Source organism: Dendrobates tinctorius, unplaced genomic scaffold (genome assembly GCF_039654945.1).
Source record: "Dendrobates tinctorius isolate UK_male_01 unplaced genomic scaffold, ASM3965494v1 ptg000086l, whole genome shotgun sequence".
Taxonomy (NCBI): Eukaryota; Metazoa; Chordata; class Amphibia; order Anura; family Dendrobatidae; genus Dendrobates; species Dendrobates tinctorius.
In genome coordinates, this window is record NW_027361754.1 from 8,649,961 (window position 1) to 8,663,121 (window position 13,161).

At 45.0% G+C, this 13,161-nt stretch overlaps 2 protein-coding genes across 6 annotated transcripts in view; one reads left to right on the forward strand and one right to left on the reverse strand.

Moving 5' to 3' along the window:
- PIK3CD (phosphatidylinositol-4,5-bisphosphate 3-kinase catalytic subunit delta) overlaps positions 1-8,105 on the forward strand; it is a 30,155-nt gene extending 22,050 nt beyond the window's left edge. For both annotated transcript variants that reach the window (XM_073584999.1, XM_073584998.1), the window contains exons 6-23: positions 50-190; positions 267-356; positions 1,208-1,426; positions 1,509-1,605; positions 2,069-2,199; positions 2,279-2,329; positions 3,400-3,567; positions 3,660-3,781; positions 4,085-4,228; positions 4,319-4,418; positions 5,166-5,344; positions 5,430-5,539; positions 5,627-5,705; positions 6,190-6,357; positions 6,456-6,579; positions 6,666-6,811; positions 6,978-7,110; positions 7,235-8,105. In XM_073584999.1, coding sequence (XP_073441100.1) covers positions 50-190; positions 267-356; positions 1,208-1,426; positions 1,509-1,605; positions 2,069-2,199; positions 2,279-2,329; positions 3,400-3,567; positions 3,660-3,781; positions 4,085-4,228; positions 4,319-4,418; positions 5,166-5,344; positions 5,430-5,539; positions 5,627-5,705; positions 6,190-6,357; positions 6,456-6,579; positions 6,666-6,811; positions 6,978-7,110; positions 7,235-7,372 — 2,340 coding nt within the window. In that variant the 3' untranslated portion in view covers positions 7,373-8,105. The remainder of the gene's footprint in view (positions 1-49; positions 191-266; positions 357-1,207; positions 1,427-1,508; positions 1,606-2,068; positions 2,200-2,278; positions 2,330-3,399; positions 3,568-3,659; positions 3,782-4,084; positions 4,229-4,318; positions 4,419-5,165; positions 5,345-5,429; positions 5,540-5,626; positions 5,706-6,189; positions 6,358-6,455; positions 6,580-6,665; positions 6,812-6,977; positions 7,111-7,234) is intronic.
- A 452-nt stretch (positions 8,106-8,557) lies between these two features.
- Positions 8,558-13,161, reverse strand: part of CLSTN1 (calsyntenin 1) — a 121,815-nt gene continuing 117,211 nt past the window's right edge. For all 4 annotated transcript variants that reach the window (XM_073585004.1, XM_073585003.1, XM_073585000.1 and 1 more), the window contains one exon: positions 8,558-10,830. In XM_073585004.1, coding sequence (XP_073441105.1) covers positions 10,633-10,830 — 198 coding nt within the window. In that variant the 3' untranslated portion in view covers positions 8,558-10,632. The remainder of the gene's footprint in view (positions 10,831-13,161) is intronic.

Consider the following 13,161-nt stretch of genomic DNA (forward strand, 5'->3'; position numbering starts at 1 on the left):
AGAGTTGATTCAATCTTGTTACCACCACCAATGGTTTCCCGTGTTCCAGCACATCAGTTACTGCCTGCAGTCCATCTCCACCGCTCACCTCACCCTTGTCCCCATCTCCTCCACGTTACCGGACCAGCAGGGATGCACTATCATGGGCTCCAAACTACGGCACAAACCGCCGCCGCTACCAACAAAAAAGGTGGGACGTCAGCGACGAGGAGTGAGGAGAATAAATAACAAGAGTTCAAACTTTTTGCCTTCATCTTCCTTCCCAGCCGCATCAGTGCTCACTATGGAAACTGGAGAGGCCATTCGTTTTCGAGCTCCTACATGGATGTAACGTCAACGCCGACGACGGGTTAAAAGTGAGAAGACAAAAATAATAATGTGCATATCTTGTTTAATGAGCTGCTTATTCACATATCTGCACCACTGCAAACTTGGACATGGGAAATGACAATAATACCACCATGTTACAATTTACAGAAAGAATCACTCTACACTTAATTTGCTGATCCTGAGTTACATCCTGTATTATACCCGAGAGCTGCACTCACTATTCTGCTGGTGCAGTCCCTGTGTACATACATTACTGATCCTGAGTTACATCCTGTATTATACTCCAGAGCTGCACTCACTATTCTGCTGGTGCAGTCACTGTGTACATACATTACATTACTGATCCTGAGTTACATCCTGTATTATACTCCAGAGCTGCACTCACCATTCTGCTGGTGGAGTCACTGTGTACATACATTACATTACTGATCCTGAGTTACATCCTGTATTATACTCCAGAGCTGCGCTCACTATTCTGCTGGTGCAGTCACCATGTACATACATTACATTACTGATCCTGAGTTACATCCTGTATTATACCCGAGAGCTGCACTCACTATTCTGCTGGTGGAGTCACTGTGTACATATATTACTGATCCTGAGTTACATCCTGTATTATACTCCAGAGCTGCACTCACTATTCTGCTGGTGCAGTTGCTGTGTACATTACATTACTGATCCTGAGTTACATCCTGTATTATACCCCAGAGCTGCACTCACTATTCTGCTGGTGCAGTTGCTGTGTACATACATTACTAATCCTGTACTAATACTAAGTTATATCCTGTGTTATACTCCAGAGCTGCACTCTTTCCTTTCGCCGTGTCTTGTTATATGGTGGCCACTCCAGGTTCTGAGCTCCCGTGTTTTCTCGCAGCTGCTGGTCCAGTGCGGCCTCTATCACGGCAATGAGCTCCTGTGTAAGACTGTGGCCAGTAGTGAAGTCAACGCCTCCTCAGATCCTCAATGGTTTCAGCCTCTAGAGTTTGACATCAACATTTGTGACCTTCCCCGCATGACCCGTCTGAGTCTCGCCCTATATGCTGTTGACAAGTCCAAAAAGGCCAAGTCCACCAAAAAGAAGTCTAAGAAAACGGTGAGAGTCGTAGTACTCTGCCGGTTGTTCCGTTCTTGTGCTCCTTATACCTGCAATGCCCACGTGTCTTTGTTGCCCGCAGGACTACCCCATTGCGTGGGTGAACACCATGCTGTTCGACTACAAGGACATGCTGAAAAATGGTGACTACTCTCTCTGCATGTGGTCATCCTTTCCAGGTAATCCCGCTCACTCATCGCAGTAGATACCTGATCGCTCATCATCTGTGGATGATGAATGTGTAGTTTTTCATCATGTCTGTGTATCGCTGATTATAGATTATAAGATGGATTGGCTGTGATATCATAGCCACCAAAGAAACCAATGTCTGGATCTGCCGTCTTTTTAGAAGACATTCTTAAAGGGGTTGTCCATCTTGGATGGTCCCGTAGAAAGGTTCCCTGGGGATAAGTTGATCTCTGAGCGTTTTTGTCTATTCAGACCCCTACGATCAGCCTTGATCTATGGAGGAATTCTGTTGTGTATCTCCTGCTTCTCCGCAGGAGAAACTGGGAATTAGTGTGTTTTTACCCCTTAATGAGTCCACCACTGCTATAAAATGTAATGACATAACTCCAGATTTCCTACTAATATTTGTGTCCGGATCTCGTCTCTCCCGGTGTTTTCTGCTTTGTGCCATAGATGAAAAGGGAGAACTGCTAAACCCAATGGGAACTGTTCAGTGTAACCCGAATACAGAAAGTGCTGCTACCCTAAAGATCAGCTTTATTAATATGTCCGATTATCCCATGTACTACCCCTCTATTGAGAAAGTAAGTGGTGCAGTCAATGAGATAATTTTCTTGCTCGTTATCCATCCTAACACTTCTGTCTTTTCCATTTTGCCTTTAGGTACTTGAGCTGGGCAGACTAGGAGAAGTGTGTAACGCCACAGCCGATGAGGTAATGGGCATGTGTGCCACGGGCCGTCACTGAAGGGCGTTGGGGGATAAGTAGTCTCAGTAACCAACACTATTCTAGGGCACCCTGTATTTTCATAGTGGGTTACATAGAATATTAAACTGTGAAAATTCACTGTATAAAACCAATTATGTATTTTATTGTATTACACACTCAGAGTAAAATTACATTTTCATTGTTTGCAGCAATCACTAGGGGGAGCACACTTCCTTTGGTATTTATTTCTGTTGTAAATGTGTGTAAATCTTTATGTAGTGAGCTCCCCCTAGTGGTGGCTGTATAAATCTGTATATAGTGAGCTCCCTCTAGTGGTGACTGTATAAATCTGTATGTAGTGAGCTCCCTCTAGTGATGGCTGTATAAATCTGTGTGTAGAGAGCTCCCTCTAGTGGTGGCTGTATAAACCTGTATGTAGTGAGCTCCCTCAAGTGGTGGCTGTATAAACCTGTATGTAGTGAGCTCCCTCTAGGCGTAGCTGTATGAATCTGTATGTAGTGAGCTCCCTCTCGTGGTGGCTACTGGCAGTCACATTATCGTTGTTTAGCACCGGGATTATAATTGGCAGCTTGGCCTTGTATCAATGCAGCAGGGCAATATCCACTATATGGATCTATTCATTAATCTCCCCATTTTTTGTGTATGCACTGAGGATAAATCTCTATGGGGGAGGGGAGCTTTCAACTTTGCCTGATCTCAAAACAGGGAAATTTGGTAAAAACTCAGCAGTGAAAGCAATAGCGATAACTACAAGACTCTACATCGTACCAAACTGCATTTTCTATTGAACTACTTTATTACTCCTGAGGGGTGTCTAGTTTTGGTCTTGTGCTGTGTTTTTCCAATGGGGCTGTATTCATCCCCTGTGATTGCTGACTGCTGGCAGAGCCCATTATAGCGGTTGCAGCCACCGAGTGCTCGCACCGTGTGTTGTGGTTTTGTGTCCTTGCAGTCCATGTGACTGGACCCCCCACATGGGCGCCGTCTCAGCGCCGAAGATCTGGGACGCTGTTAAGAGATGATAAACAGCAGGTGTCTCATCTTGTCCTTTACAGCGTCAGCAGCTCCTGGAGATAGTGGACCGGAAAGGCCAAGCCGAGCTGTATGAGCACGAAAAGGAGCTCGTGTGGAAACTGCGTCATGAGATTAAAGCGCGCTACCCGGAGGCCCTCACCAAACTGCTGCTCACCACCAAGTGGAGCAAACACGAGGATGTAGCACAGGTGCAGACAGCAGCATCTGGTCCTGTAATGTGCCCCTTTATAATCCTATGGGATATATCCCGTGTAATAATGTCTCCTCGTGTCTTTACTAGATGGTGTATCTGCTGCAGACTTGGTCGGATCTGCCAGTCCTCACTGCCCTGGAGTTATTAGATTTCAACTTCCCTGATAGACACGTGGGATCGTTCACTATCAGCTGCCTAAAAAAGTTAACGTGAGTACTGATCCTATGTGGTGCGACAGACCCTACAGGGTACTGACGGAGTCTGTGCACTGGGAATGGAGTTGTCAGACATCGCCCATGTAATAGCCAGTGGGCTCCAAAGTGGCAGTCTGATAAACTCCCTTCCTCATTAGTTTTGCTGGTAAGAGCATTTCCCCCAGTGTTCCTCTGTATGCAGGGGTCCCAGTGACACTTTGTAGAATGTCGTTGATCTTGGAAATAAACCAGGACAAGATGAGGTGGGGTCCATGCCACCTACAATAGTAACGCTGCGCTCTCCCTTCTTTTGCGCAGGAATGAGGAGCTTTGTCAGTATCTCCTTCAGCTGGTGCAAGTCCTTAAATATGAATCCTACCTGGACTGTGAGCTGACGACGTTCCTCCTGGAGAGGGCGCTGATCAACCGCAAGATTGGACACTTCTTATTCTGGCACCTTAGGTAAGTGATGTAGACACAATGTCTGCGGACCCCTGGGGTTATTCTGACCATGACTCGCTGGCAATGAACCGTCCGTATTTTTTTTTGCAGATCAGAGATGCATGTCCCAGCAGTGGCCTTGAGGTTTGGCCTCATCCTTGAAGCTTACTGCAGGGGCAGCAACTATCACATGAAGGTCCTGATGAAGCAGGTACGGTTCTGGATTTGTATCTATATTTTGCAGAGACCCAGTGATCTGCCATCAGTGTTCCTGAATGTAAAATAGCATTTATATGACCCAAAACCGACGAGTGCAGAGAATAATCCTCCTCGGAAGTTGTAGTCACAGGAAAGAAAACTGTGGCTAGGGTAATGTCTGGGAAGGAGGACATGGAGATATTGCTCCAGACACCAAGATGGCCGCCATTACCCCAGTGCAGTAACTCGTGTAGCCATTGAGCGTCAATAGTATCCAAGATTCAGATAAAAGTTTTATCTTTGTAGTCAGGGTATGTCCACACACTTATTTGCTTTTATGCAGTTTTTAGAGCAGATTCCATGCCAAAATCCACAGCAAAGACTGCTTGCAACAAGCTTTCCATGAGACCATACGTCTATAGCGCACGTCGTCCTTTTCTGTACAATCAACGAGTCAGTAAAACCGTAATGTCAATTCTTTGGTGCATTTTCTGCACATCAACCAGTTTTTTAAGTGGAAACAAGACCAAAGCCCCCACCCTGTTGCTCCACTTTTTTGCCTCAGTTTTTGATGAGTTTTTCAATTTTATAAAATGGCGATACAAGTAAAGCTGCATCAAAAAAGCACATGGGGAGAAAATATTATAAAATTAGATGATGATACACCTTCGTTTTCAAAAAACTGATGTAAAAAACCCTGTTTGTGAACATGGCCTTAGTTGAATCTGGTCTCTGATGCTTGGTCTTCCTCTTGCTGCAGGGAGAGGCTCTGTCCAAGCTGAAAGGTCTCAATGACTTTGTGAGGTCCAGCGTCCAGAAGACCAACAAGGCCCAGGCCAAAGAAGCCATGCACATGTGTATGAGGCAGGACACCTACCTGGAGCCACTGTCCCATCTCTATTCACCGCTGGACCCAAACCTCATCCTCACAGATGTGTGGTGAGTCCACTGCAGGCAGGATGTGTAGGGGGAGGCTATAGGTGGAGGGGACACCCCTGACCCCCCGTGTCCCACTCTTTACCAGTGTGGAGCTCTGCACTTTCATGGAATCCAAGATGAAACCTCTTTGGATTGTGTACAACAACGACATGCGGGGCGGGAGCCGCGTTGGCATCATCTTTAAGAATGGAGATGGTAAGATCTGGTGTCACAAGTGATGTCGTTCTACAGAGGATTTATTGTGGGTAGAAAATTCTCCAGAACAAATGTCGCTTTCTGCAGATCTGCGGCAGGATATGCTGACCCTACAGATGATCAAACTAATGGATATTCTGTGGAAGAAGGAAGGACTGGACCTGCGGTGAGTTCAAGGAGCCGTACTGGTCACCGGAGGCCATGCATAAGAACTTCTATGTAGCCACACAACTTGGTAATGGTGGTTTTAGTGGGGAGCCACCATCATGTCTGACAGTCACGTGTCACAATCTAACGCTATGGCCAATCATTAGGCTGTGGCGTGTTGTGTTGCAATGTGACATCACATGTAACAATGACCTGTGACTGATTTGCAAATGTTTCCAAATGGGTTGGCTTTACCCATGCGACTGCTACTTGCATGCGTCTTTTTTTTTTTTCAAATTTTTTTTTTTGTAAATTGCAATGCAGCACCGCTGTCTGACTGTGGTTATACATGTAGACCCCTACCATGAGCTGTATGCAGATTACCGTCATTGACTCTTGTATATGGAGTTATATCGCTTGGTAGATGAACAAGGGTGCCACCTTGTGGACAGTATTAGAGGTTACAGCTCTGCATACCATTACTAATCCTTGGCTCTGCACAGGGTCACCCCTTACGGCTGCTTATCGACAGGAGACAAGACTGGTCTTATTGAAGTGGTCATGCAGTCGGACACCATTGCCAACATTCAACGGAATAAAAGTAACATGGCAGCCACTGCGGCTTTCAATAAGGATGCCCTGCTAAACTGGTTAAAGAGCAAGAATCCTGGGTGAGTGTCAGACACATGGTAGTCACCAGTCATGCTGCTATGCGCGAGTGACCTAGCAGAATCCCTGACCTATCATTCCCCGCTCTCTCGTCTGATAGTGACGCTCTGGACCGAGCCATTGAGGAGTTCACTCTGTCCTGTGCTGGCTACTGTGTAGCAACGTATGTTCTGGGCATTGGGGACCGTCACAGCGACAACATCATGATACGAGAAACTGGGCAGGTAATGACGATCCACACTGCACCCGTCCACTGATGCTGTGCATCGATTACTGAGTGACAGCCTGAAATTCATTTTTAATATTCCAGCTATTCCACATTGACTTTGGTCACTTCCTTGGTAACTTTAAAACCAAATTTGGCTTTAACCGTGAACGCGTTCCCTTTATCCTGACGTACGATTTCGTGCATGTTATCCAACAAGGGAAAACTAACAACAGTGAAAAGTTTGAGAGGTGAGAATATCCCGTGTCGTCATTGTGGCGGCATATACATGTCCGCTGCTCAGAAATGAGACTGCAAGCAAGAAGACGCTGGGCTCTGCTACATCCGGCGACTCTTGGGGAGGGAGGGGCAGAAATCCAATGGTAGCTTATAACTCTCCATCATCTGGTCATGCAGGTTCCGGGATTACTGTGAAAAAGCGTACACCATCCTCCGATGCCATGGCGCTCTCTTCCTGAACTTGTTTGCACTGATGAAAGCGGCGGGCTTGCCTGAACTTACCTGCTCTAAGGACATCCAGTATCTTAAGGTACATATACAAAAAGCTGTGGGCACAAGAATGACAAAAAAAACCCCTCCATTCTTTACACTGCAGGCTACATGATATTCCTTTTTATTACATTATCACAGCCGGCATTTCTTATTCTCTACAGGGCTCTTTAGCGCTTGGGAAGAGCGACGACGAAGCACTGAAGCAGTTTCGGGTGAAGTTTAACGAGGCGCTGCGAGAAAGCTGGAAGACCAAAGTGAACTGGTTCGCTCACACAGTGTCCAAAGACAACAGACAGTGATGGAAAGGGACACAATTTCTTGGATTTTGATACAATATTTGGATCCTAAAGGCACAAGAGAGCGTTCCTCCATAGCGGACTCCACAATCTCGTCATACGTTCCTCTCCGAATCTACAAACTTTTGGGATTAATCACTGCAACATCTGTTATGTTCCTTATTGGACGTCATCAGGTTCTTGGCGTCGGCTGTGCCAATGCTGAATTCTCCGGGGAAGATTGCACCCTCCGCAGGATCGAGCTGCCTTGGCATGTGTTATAATCCATCTCTACGGCACACTGCTTCCGTCAGCATGAGGCTACTGTAAGACTCTCATTGTCTTGTGTCCGGTCAGTGACGAACGAAGGTTCATTACATCTTTCGCCGTACAGATCCCGGAGCTTTGAGAACTGGTTTGTGTAAGTCTCTTTTCATACAAAGCTGATTGCACTGAGATTGCGCTAAAGCAGGATCTGCATCCTGTGGCTCTACAGCTCCCAGTGTGTGCAAATCATGCTGGGAGTTGTAGTTAAGCAGCTGGAGAGCTCTAGGTTCAATAGCGCTGGTCTATGGAGACTTCCGGCCATACGTGGTAGACCTTGCACTGATGTCATGTTGTCATATAGACTACCTGTAGTTCTCAGCTTTTTAAATGGCCCTGACCAGAAGCGGCTCGTATTGAAGCATTGGTTGCAATAAACAACTTCCCTTGTAATTATGTTAATAAATGTGTACGTTGTACGTGTTTGGAAAGAGACAGGCGTCCTGAGTGGTAAGGCTCGGTTGTCTTATTTTTACTTTATAGAGGTGACCACCAATGTTGCACAAATTCAGATTTTCTGAAAATCTGCTGCCTCTAAAAATCTTTTTGCATAGAGTCTTCAGAAGTCATATGGTGCACAAATCTGCAGGAAATCCAGAATGTGGCCTAATAACCGTAGCTGTCACTGCAGACTTTTGCACCATTTTCACACAGATTTCCATAGAGGTATTTATGGCTAAAGTTTCTGCTGACTGATCCAATGTGGAAAGTCCCTGTTGTAAAAAAAAAAAAAAGAAAAAAACAGAAGCTGCTGGGTTCCCACGTTGCACAATTGCAGCAGTAAAATCTGCATTTTATATTCCTGGTGTGGTGTGAGGTTTTTTTTTTTTTTTTCCCCCCCACATAGTGTTCCATTAGATACTTAAAAACAAAACCAAGAGCATCAAGATTTAGAACCAGAAATTTATTGTAGCTTATAGACTGTTCAAACTGACCTATCACCAATATACAAATCTGAAAAGTTATATTCATTGCGCCTACATACTGCATCGGCACGCTTAGGACACTGTAGCGGTTGCGTTACATGTCGCAGTTTTGTTTTTTTTTTGTTTTTTCATTTTTAAAGTCTAAATACAGCAGCTATGGTGATATTAAATGTATGGACAGAGCTACACGACATAAACACAAGACAAAGGCGGGGGGGAGAAGGGTCCCCGGGTTATTCCAGAGCTTGCAGTTATGTTTGTCACGTTATCACAGAAGTCATTAAACAATCCCCCATATCTTACGTAAAAATCTAAGAATTTACATTTATGGTAACCAGAAAAAAAAAGACTAAACCGGCTCGGTGGTCTGCAGCTGTCTGTCCTGTAAGATGAGACCCCGGGCCCTGCTGAGCACCTGTAGTGTAAATTTGAGGGAGCACTAACTTACCATAATCCATAGGCCATCCCCTAACCTTACATATCTCGGACCTAATAACAGCTTACGTGTAACACCAATCCAATAAGAGACTTTTTCCACTTACCTGGCACAAAAGACACCTTACTGAATCCAATCCTAGGGAACAGAACGAGTTGCTGCTGTCCCCAACCCTCCATTTGAACTTTATCCATTGTCAGAGGGGGCCACAAACTTAAAGTGACTGTAATAAAGCCGAATCTGCCATCGTGCACAGACCCTGAAGGTGAGAAGGAGCTGGACGGTCCCACTTTATACCTTGCTGCAAGGAATTTTAGGTCCCAATGTCCCCACCACCAAAAAGCTTAAATGGCTGTGAAAAATGTCCCCAATTTCTTCAAAGGGGATACCTCTTATGAGTCACTTTAAATGTAGTGTCCCTTTAAGTAAAACTTTAAAGAACCAGTTTAATCTAAGACGTACCATATATAATCATCCCTAGAGCTGAGCTCTTTGATAGAGGCTCAGCCCTCCAACCTGTTGTTTTAGCCTCCTATCCCCAAATGGGTCGTACATAGTAATTCCTTATAAACCATCTTGCCTACTTCATAAAAGCAGCACTTTTTTTCCCTCTCTTCTCACATAAAAACGTACAGAACTTTGCTTTTCCTCCAGAAACTAAAGTCACATGTAAACAATATCCTTGTGTCCCACTAACAACCTGTGGGTCTCGCTAATGACAGAAGAATAAATCTCCACCATTGGGAAGTTACAATTATACATAAGTGGATTGTTGAGCCTGACCTGCAGAAAAGAGAACCTGGTATTTAAAGCATGGGAATGAACGAGCTGAGATCTGGTGTGCTACAAGCAGTTGTGGCCGTGCCCCCGAGAGTGGCACCTTATTTACGACTGGTTACAGCCCTGTGCTTCTATTTTGGGGAGTTGTAGAGACCAAGCCAGAAAGACACAGCACTCGGGAGGGAGCGTTACTCAAGCTGACCTCCACCATCCGGCTGCAGACCTCTGAAAGCCACGGAAAGAAAAAAAGTTCACCTCACTGAGGTTGCGCAAGACTGGCACAGGTGCCACCCTGCATTCCAGAAATCCAAACCCCTTTACACTAGCAACATGGACATAATTACATTGATTCCAACATATTTACAAAGAAAATATTAAAAAGTTAGTCTTGGGTTCACCCCCTTTTACTGCCTGCTGGAGCCATTTTGCATTACCACCCAGATGCAAAAGCTGCTGGCTCCTCAGTCAGGAAAAGGGATCCCAGTGCCGCTATGTGACATGCAGTAAATTCAGGATGGGGAAAAAAAAACAGATAAAATCACCAGTTCCTGTGTCTCACAACAGAAATCTGGAATGGAGGATGAAGTCCAGTGATGCCTTGTCCCTCCTGTCAGTGAGCGACGAAGAGAAGGAGAGTGCAGGATGGACCAACACTGAACATGACCCCAGCCACTGGGAGGGTAGAAGAGGGCACCAGCTATCTGCATGTGCCATGGCCTTGTGCCAGTTGGGTTCAGTGCCTGGAAAGACTTTTTACACCATGTGCCTGCAGAATGATGAGTGAGAGCTGTGGTGGTGGGTGGTGATGGCAGCTCAGATCAATAGGTCAGAGTGGAGTCATCCCACTCCAGCTGCTGCTGCCGGTTGACATTCTGCTGGTCCTCCTCATGCTCGCCCTCCTCTTCCTCACTGCTCTCAGATTCAGCACTGGTTATGTCGTCATCCTCCCCATCTTCGCTGTCCTCCTCTTCCTCCTCCTCTTCTTCCTCCTCGCTGCTGTGCTGGTCCTCATAGGTCTGGATCAGGAACAATGAAATACAAAATTCAGTCCATATACAGCGTGCTATACACACACATCAATAGGAAGAGCAAATGGGTTGTTCACCGCTGACTGGGAAAGAATGACTGATGGTGGTTCTACTGATGAAGTTGTATTCTGTGAAATGTGTTGACTAATAACCCACATACTACTGTATTGGAGTCTTCCATTCTTTCACAGCAGCACAGGACTACCAATTGCTTTTCCTTTTTAGGAATTTCTCTCGCTGGGGTCTGCTGCAGCCTAAAGCGCCATCAGTGGTTGTGTGCACACAACCCGACCAGGCGAGCACAATTTGTGTATTTCTGTTAAAGCGCAGAATAGGGTGTTATCTGGGTAGCGGTATGGTCTCCTTCCAGTTTTTTCCTTCGAGCGGGTGGGTGTGTGTATATGTACAGTACAGACCAAAAGTTTGGACACACCTTCTCATTCAAAGAGTTTTCTTTATTTTCATGATTATGAAAATTGTAGATTCATTCTGAAGGCATCAAAACTATGAATTAACACACGTGGAATTATATAATTAAGAAAAAAGTGTGAACCAACTGAAAATGTCATATTTTAGGTTCTTCAAAGTAGCTACTTTTTGCTTTGATTACTGCTTTGCACTTTTGGCATTCTCTTGAAGAGCTTCAAGAGGTAGTCACCGGAAATGGTTTTCACTTCACAGGTGTGCCCTGTCAGGTTTAATAAGTGGGATTTCTTGCCTTATAAATGGGGTTGGGACCATCAGTTGTGTTGTGCAGAAGTCTTGTGGATACACAGCTGATAGTCCTACCGAATAGACTGTTAGCTGCTGTTTTCTTGCCATAATACAAATTCTAAGTAAAGAAAAACGAGTGGCCATCATTACTTTAAGAAATGAAGGTCAGTCAGTCCGAAAAATTGGGAAAACTTTGAAAGTGTCCCCAAGTGCAGTAGCAAAAACCATCAAGTGCTACAAAGAAACTGGCTCACATGAAGACCGCCCCAGGAAAGGAGTCACCTCTGCTGCGGAGGAGAAGTTCATCCGAGTCACCAGCCTCAGAAATCGCAGGTTAACAGCAGCTCAGATTAGAGACCAGGTCAATGCCACACAGAGTTCTAGCAGCAGACACATCTCTACAACTGTTAAGAGGAGAATTTGTGCAGCAGGCCTTCATGGTAAAATAGCTGGTAAAAAAAACACTGCTAAGGACAGGCAACAAGCAGAAGAGACTTGTTTGGGCTAAAGAAAACAAGGAATGGACATTAGACCAGTGGAAATCTGTGCTTTGGTCTGATGAGTCCAAATTTGAGATCTTTGGTTCCAACCACCGTGTCTTTGTGCGACGCAGAAAAGGTGAACGGATGGACTCTACATGCCTGGTTCCCACCGTGAAGCATGGAGGAGGAGGCGAGATGGTGTGGGGGTGCTTTGCTGGTGGCACTGTCGGGGATTTATTCAAAATTGTAGGCATACTGAACCAGCATGGCTATCACAGCATCTTGCAGCGGCATGCTATTCCATCCGGTTTGCGTTTATTTTTCAACAGGACAATGACGCCAAACACACCTCCAGGCTGTGTAAGGGCTATTTGACCAAGAAGGAGAGTGATGGGGTGCTACGCCAGATGACCTGGCCTCCACAGTCACCAGACCTGAATCCAATCGAGATGTTTTGGGGTGAGCTGGACCGCAGAGTGAAGGCAAAAGGGCCAACAAGTGCTAAGCATCTCTGGGAACTCCTTCAAGACTGTTGGAAGACCATTTACGGTGACTACCTCTTGAAGCTCATCAAGAGTGTGCAAAGCAGTAATCAAAGCAAAAGGTGGCTACTTTGAAGAACCTAGAATATAAGACTTATTTTTAGTTGTTTCACACTTTTTTGTTAATTATATAATTCCACATGTGTTAATTCATAGTTTTGATGCCTTCAGAGTGAATCTACAATTTTCATAGTCATGAAAATAAAGAAAATTCTTTGAATGAGAAGGTGTGTCCAGAACTTTGTCTGTACTGTGTGTGTGTGTGTGTGTATATATATATATATATATATATATATAATTATATTTTATAGAGAGATCTCTATCACACACACATTGTTTGAAATTAAAGTCTTTGCAACTCTGTTAAAAACTTGGCATTGTATCATGTTAAAAAAAAAATCGTACCAAAAAGCACTTTTTCCATCTTTAATGTCACCCATAATCTGTACAAATCCATTAAAGGGTCCCTGTCGCCACTTTTTTGGCCCACCAGCTAAAAATATCAGTTAATTGTGTCAGCTATGCCTTCCACAACTAGTTCTGAAACCCCCTGACTCCCCATGTAAAACCCCCTGACTCGT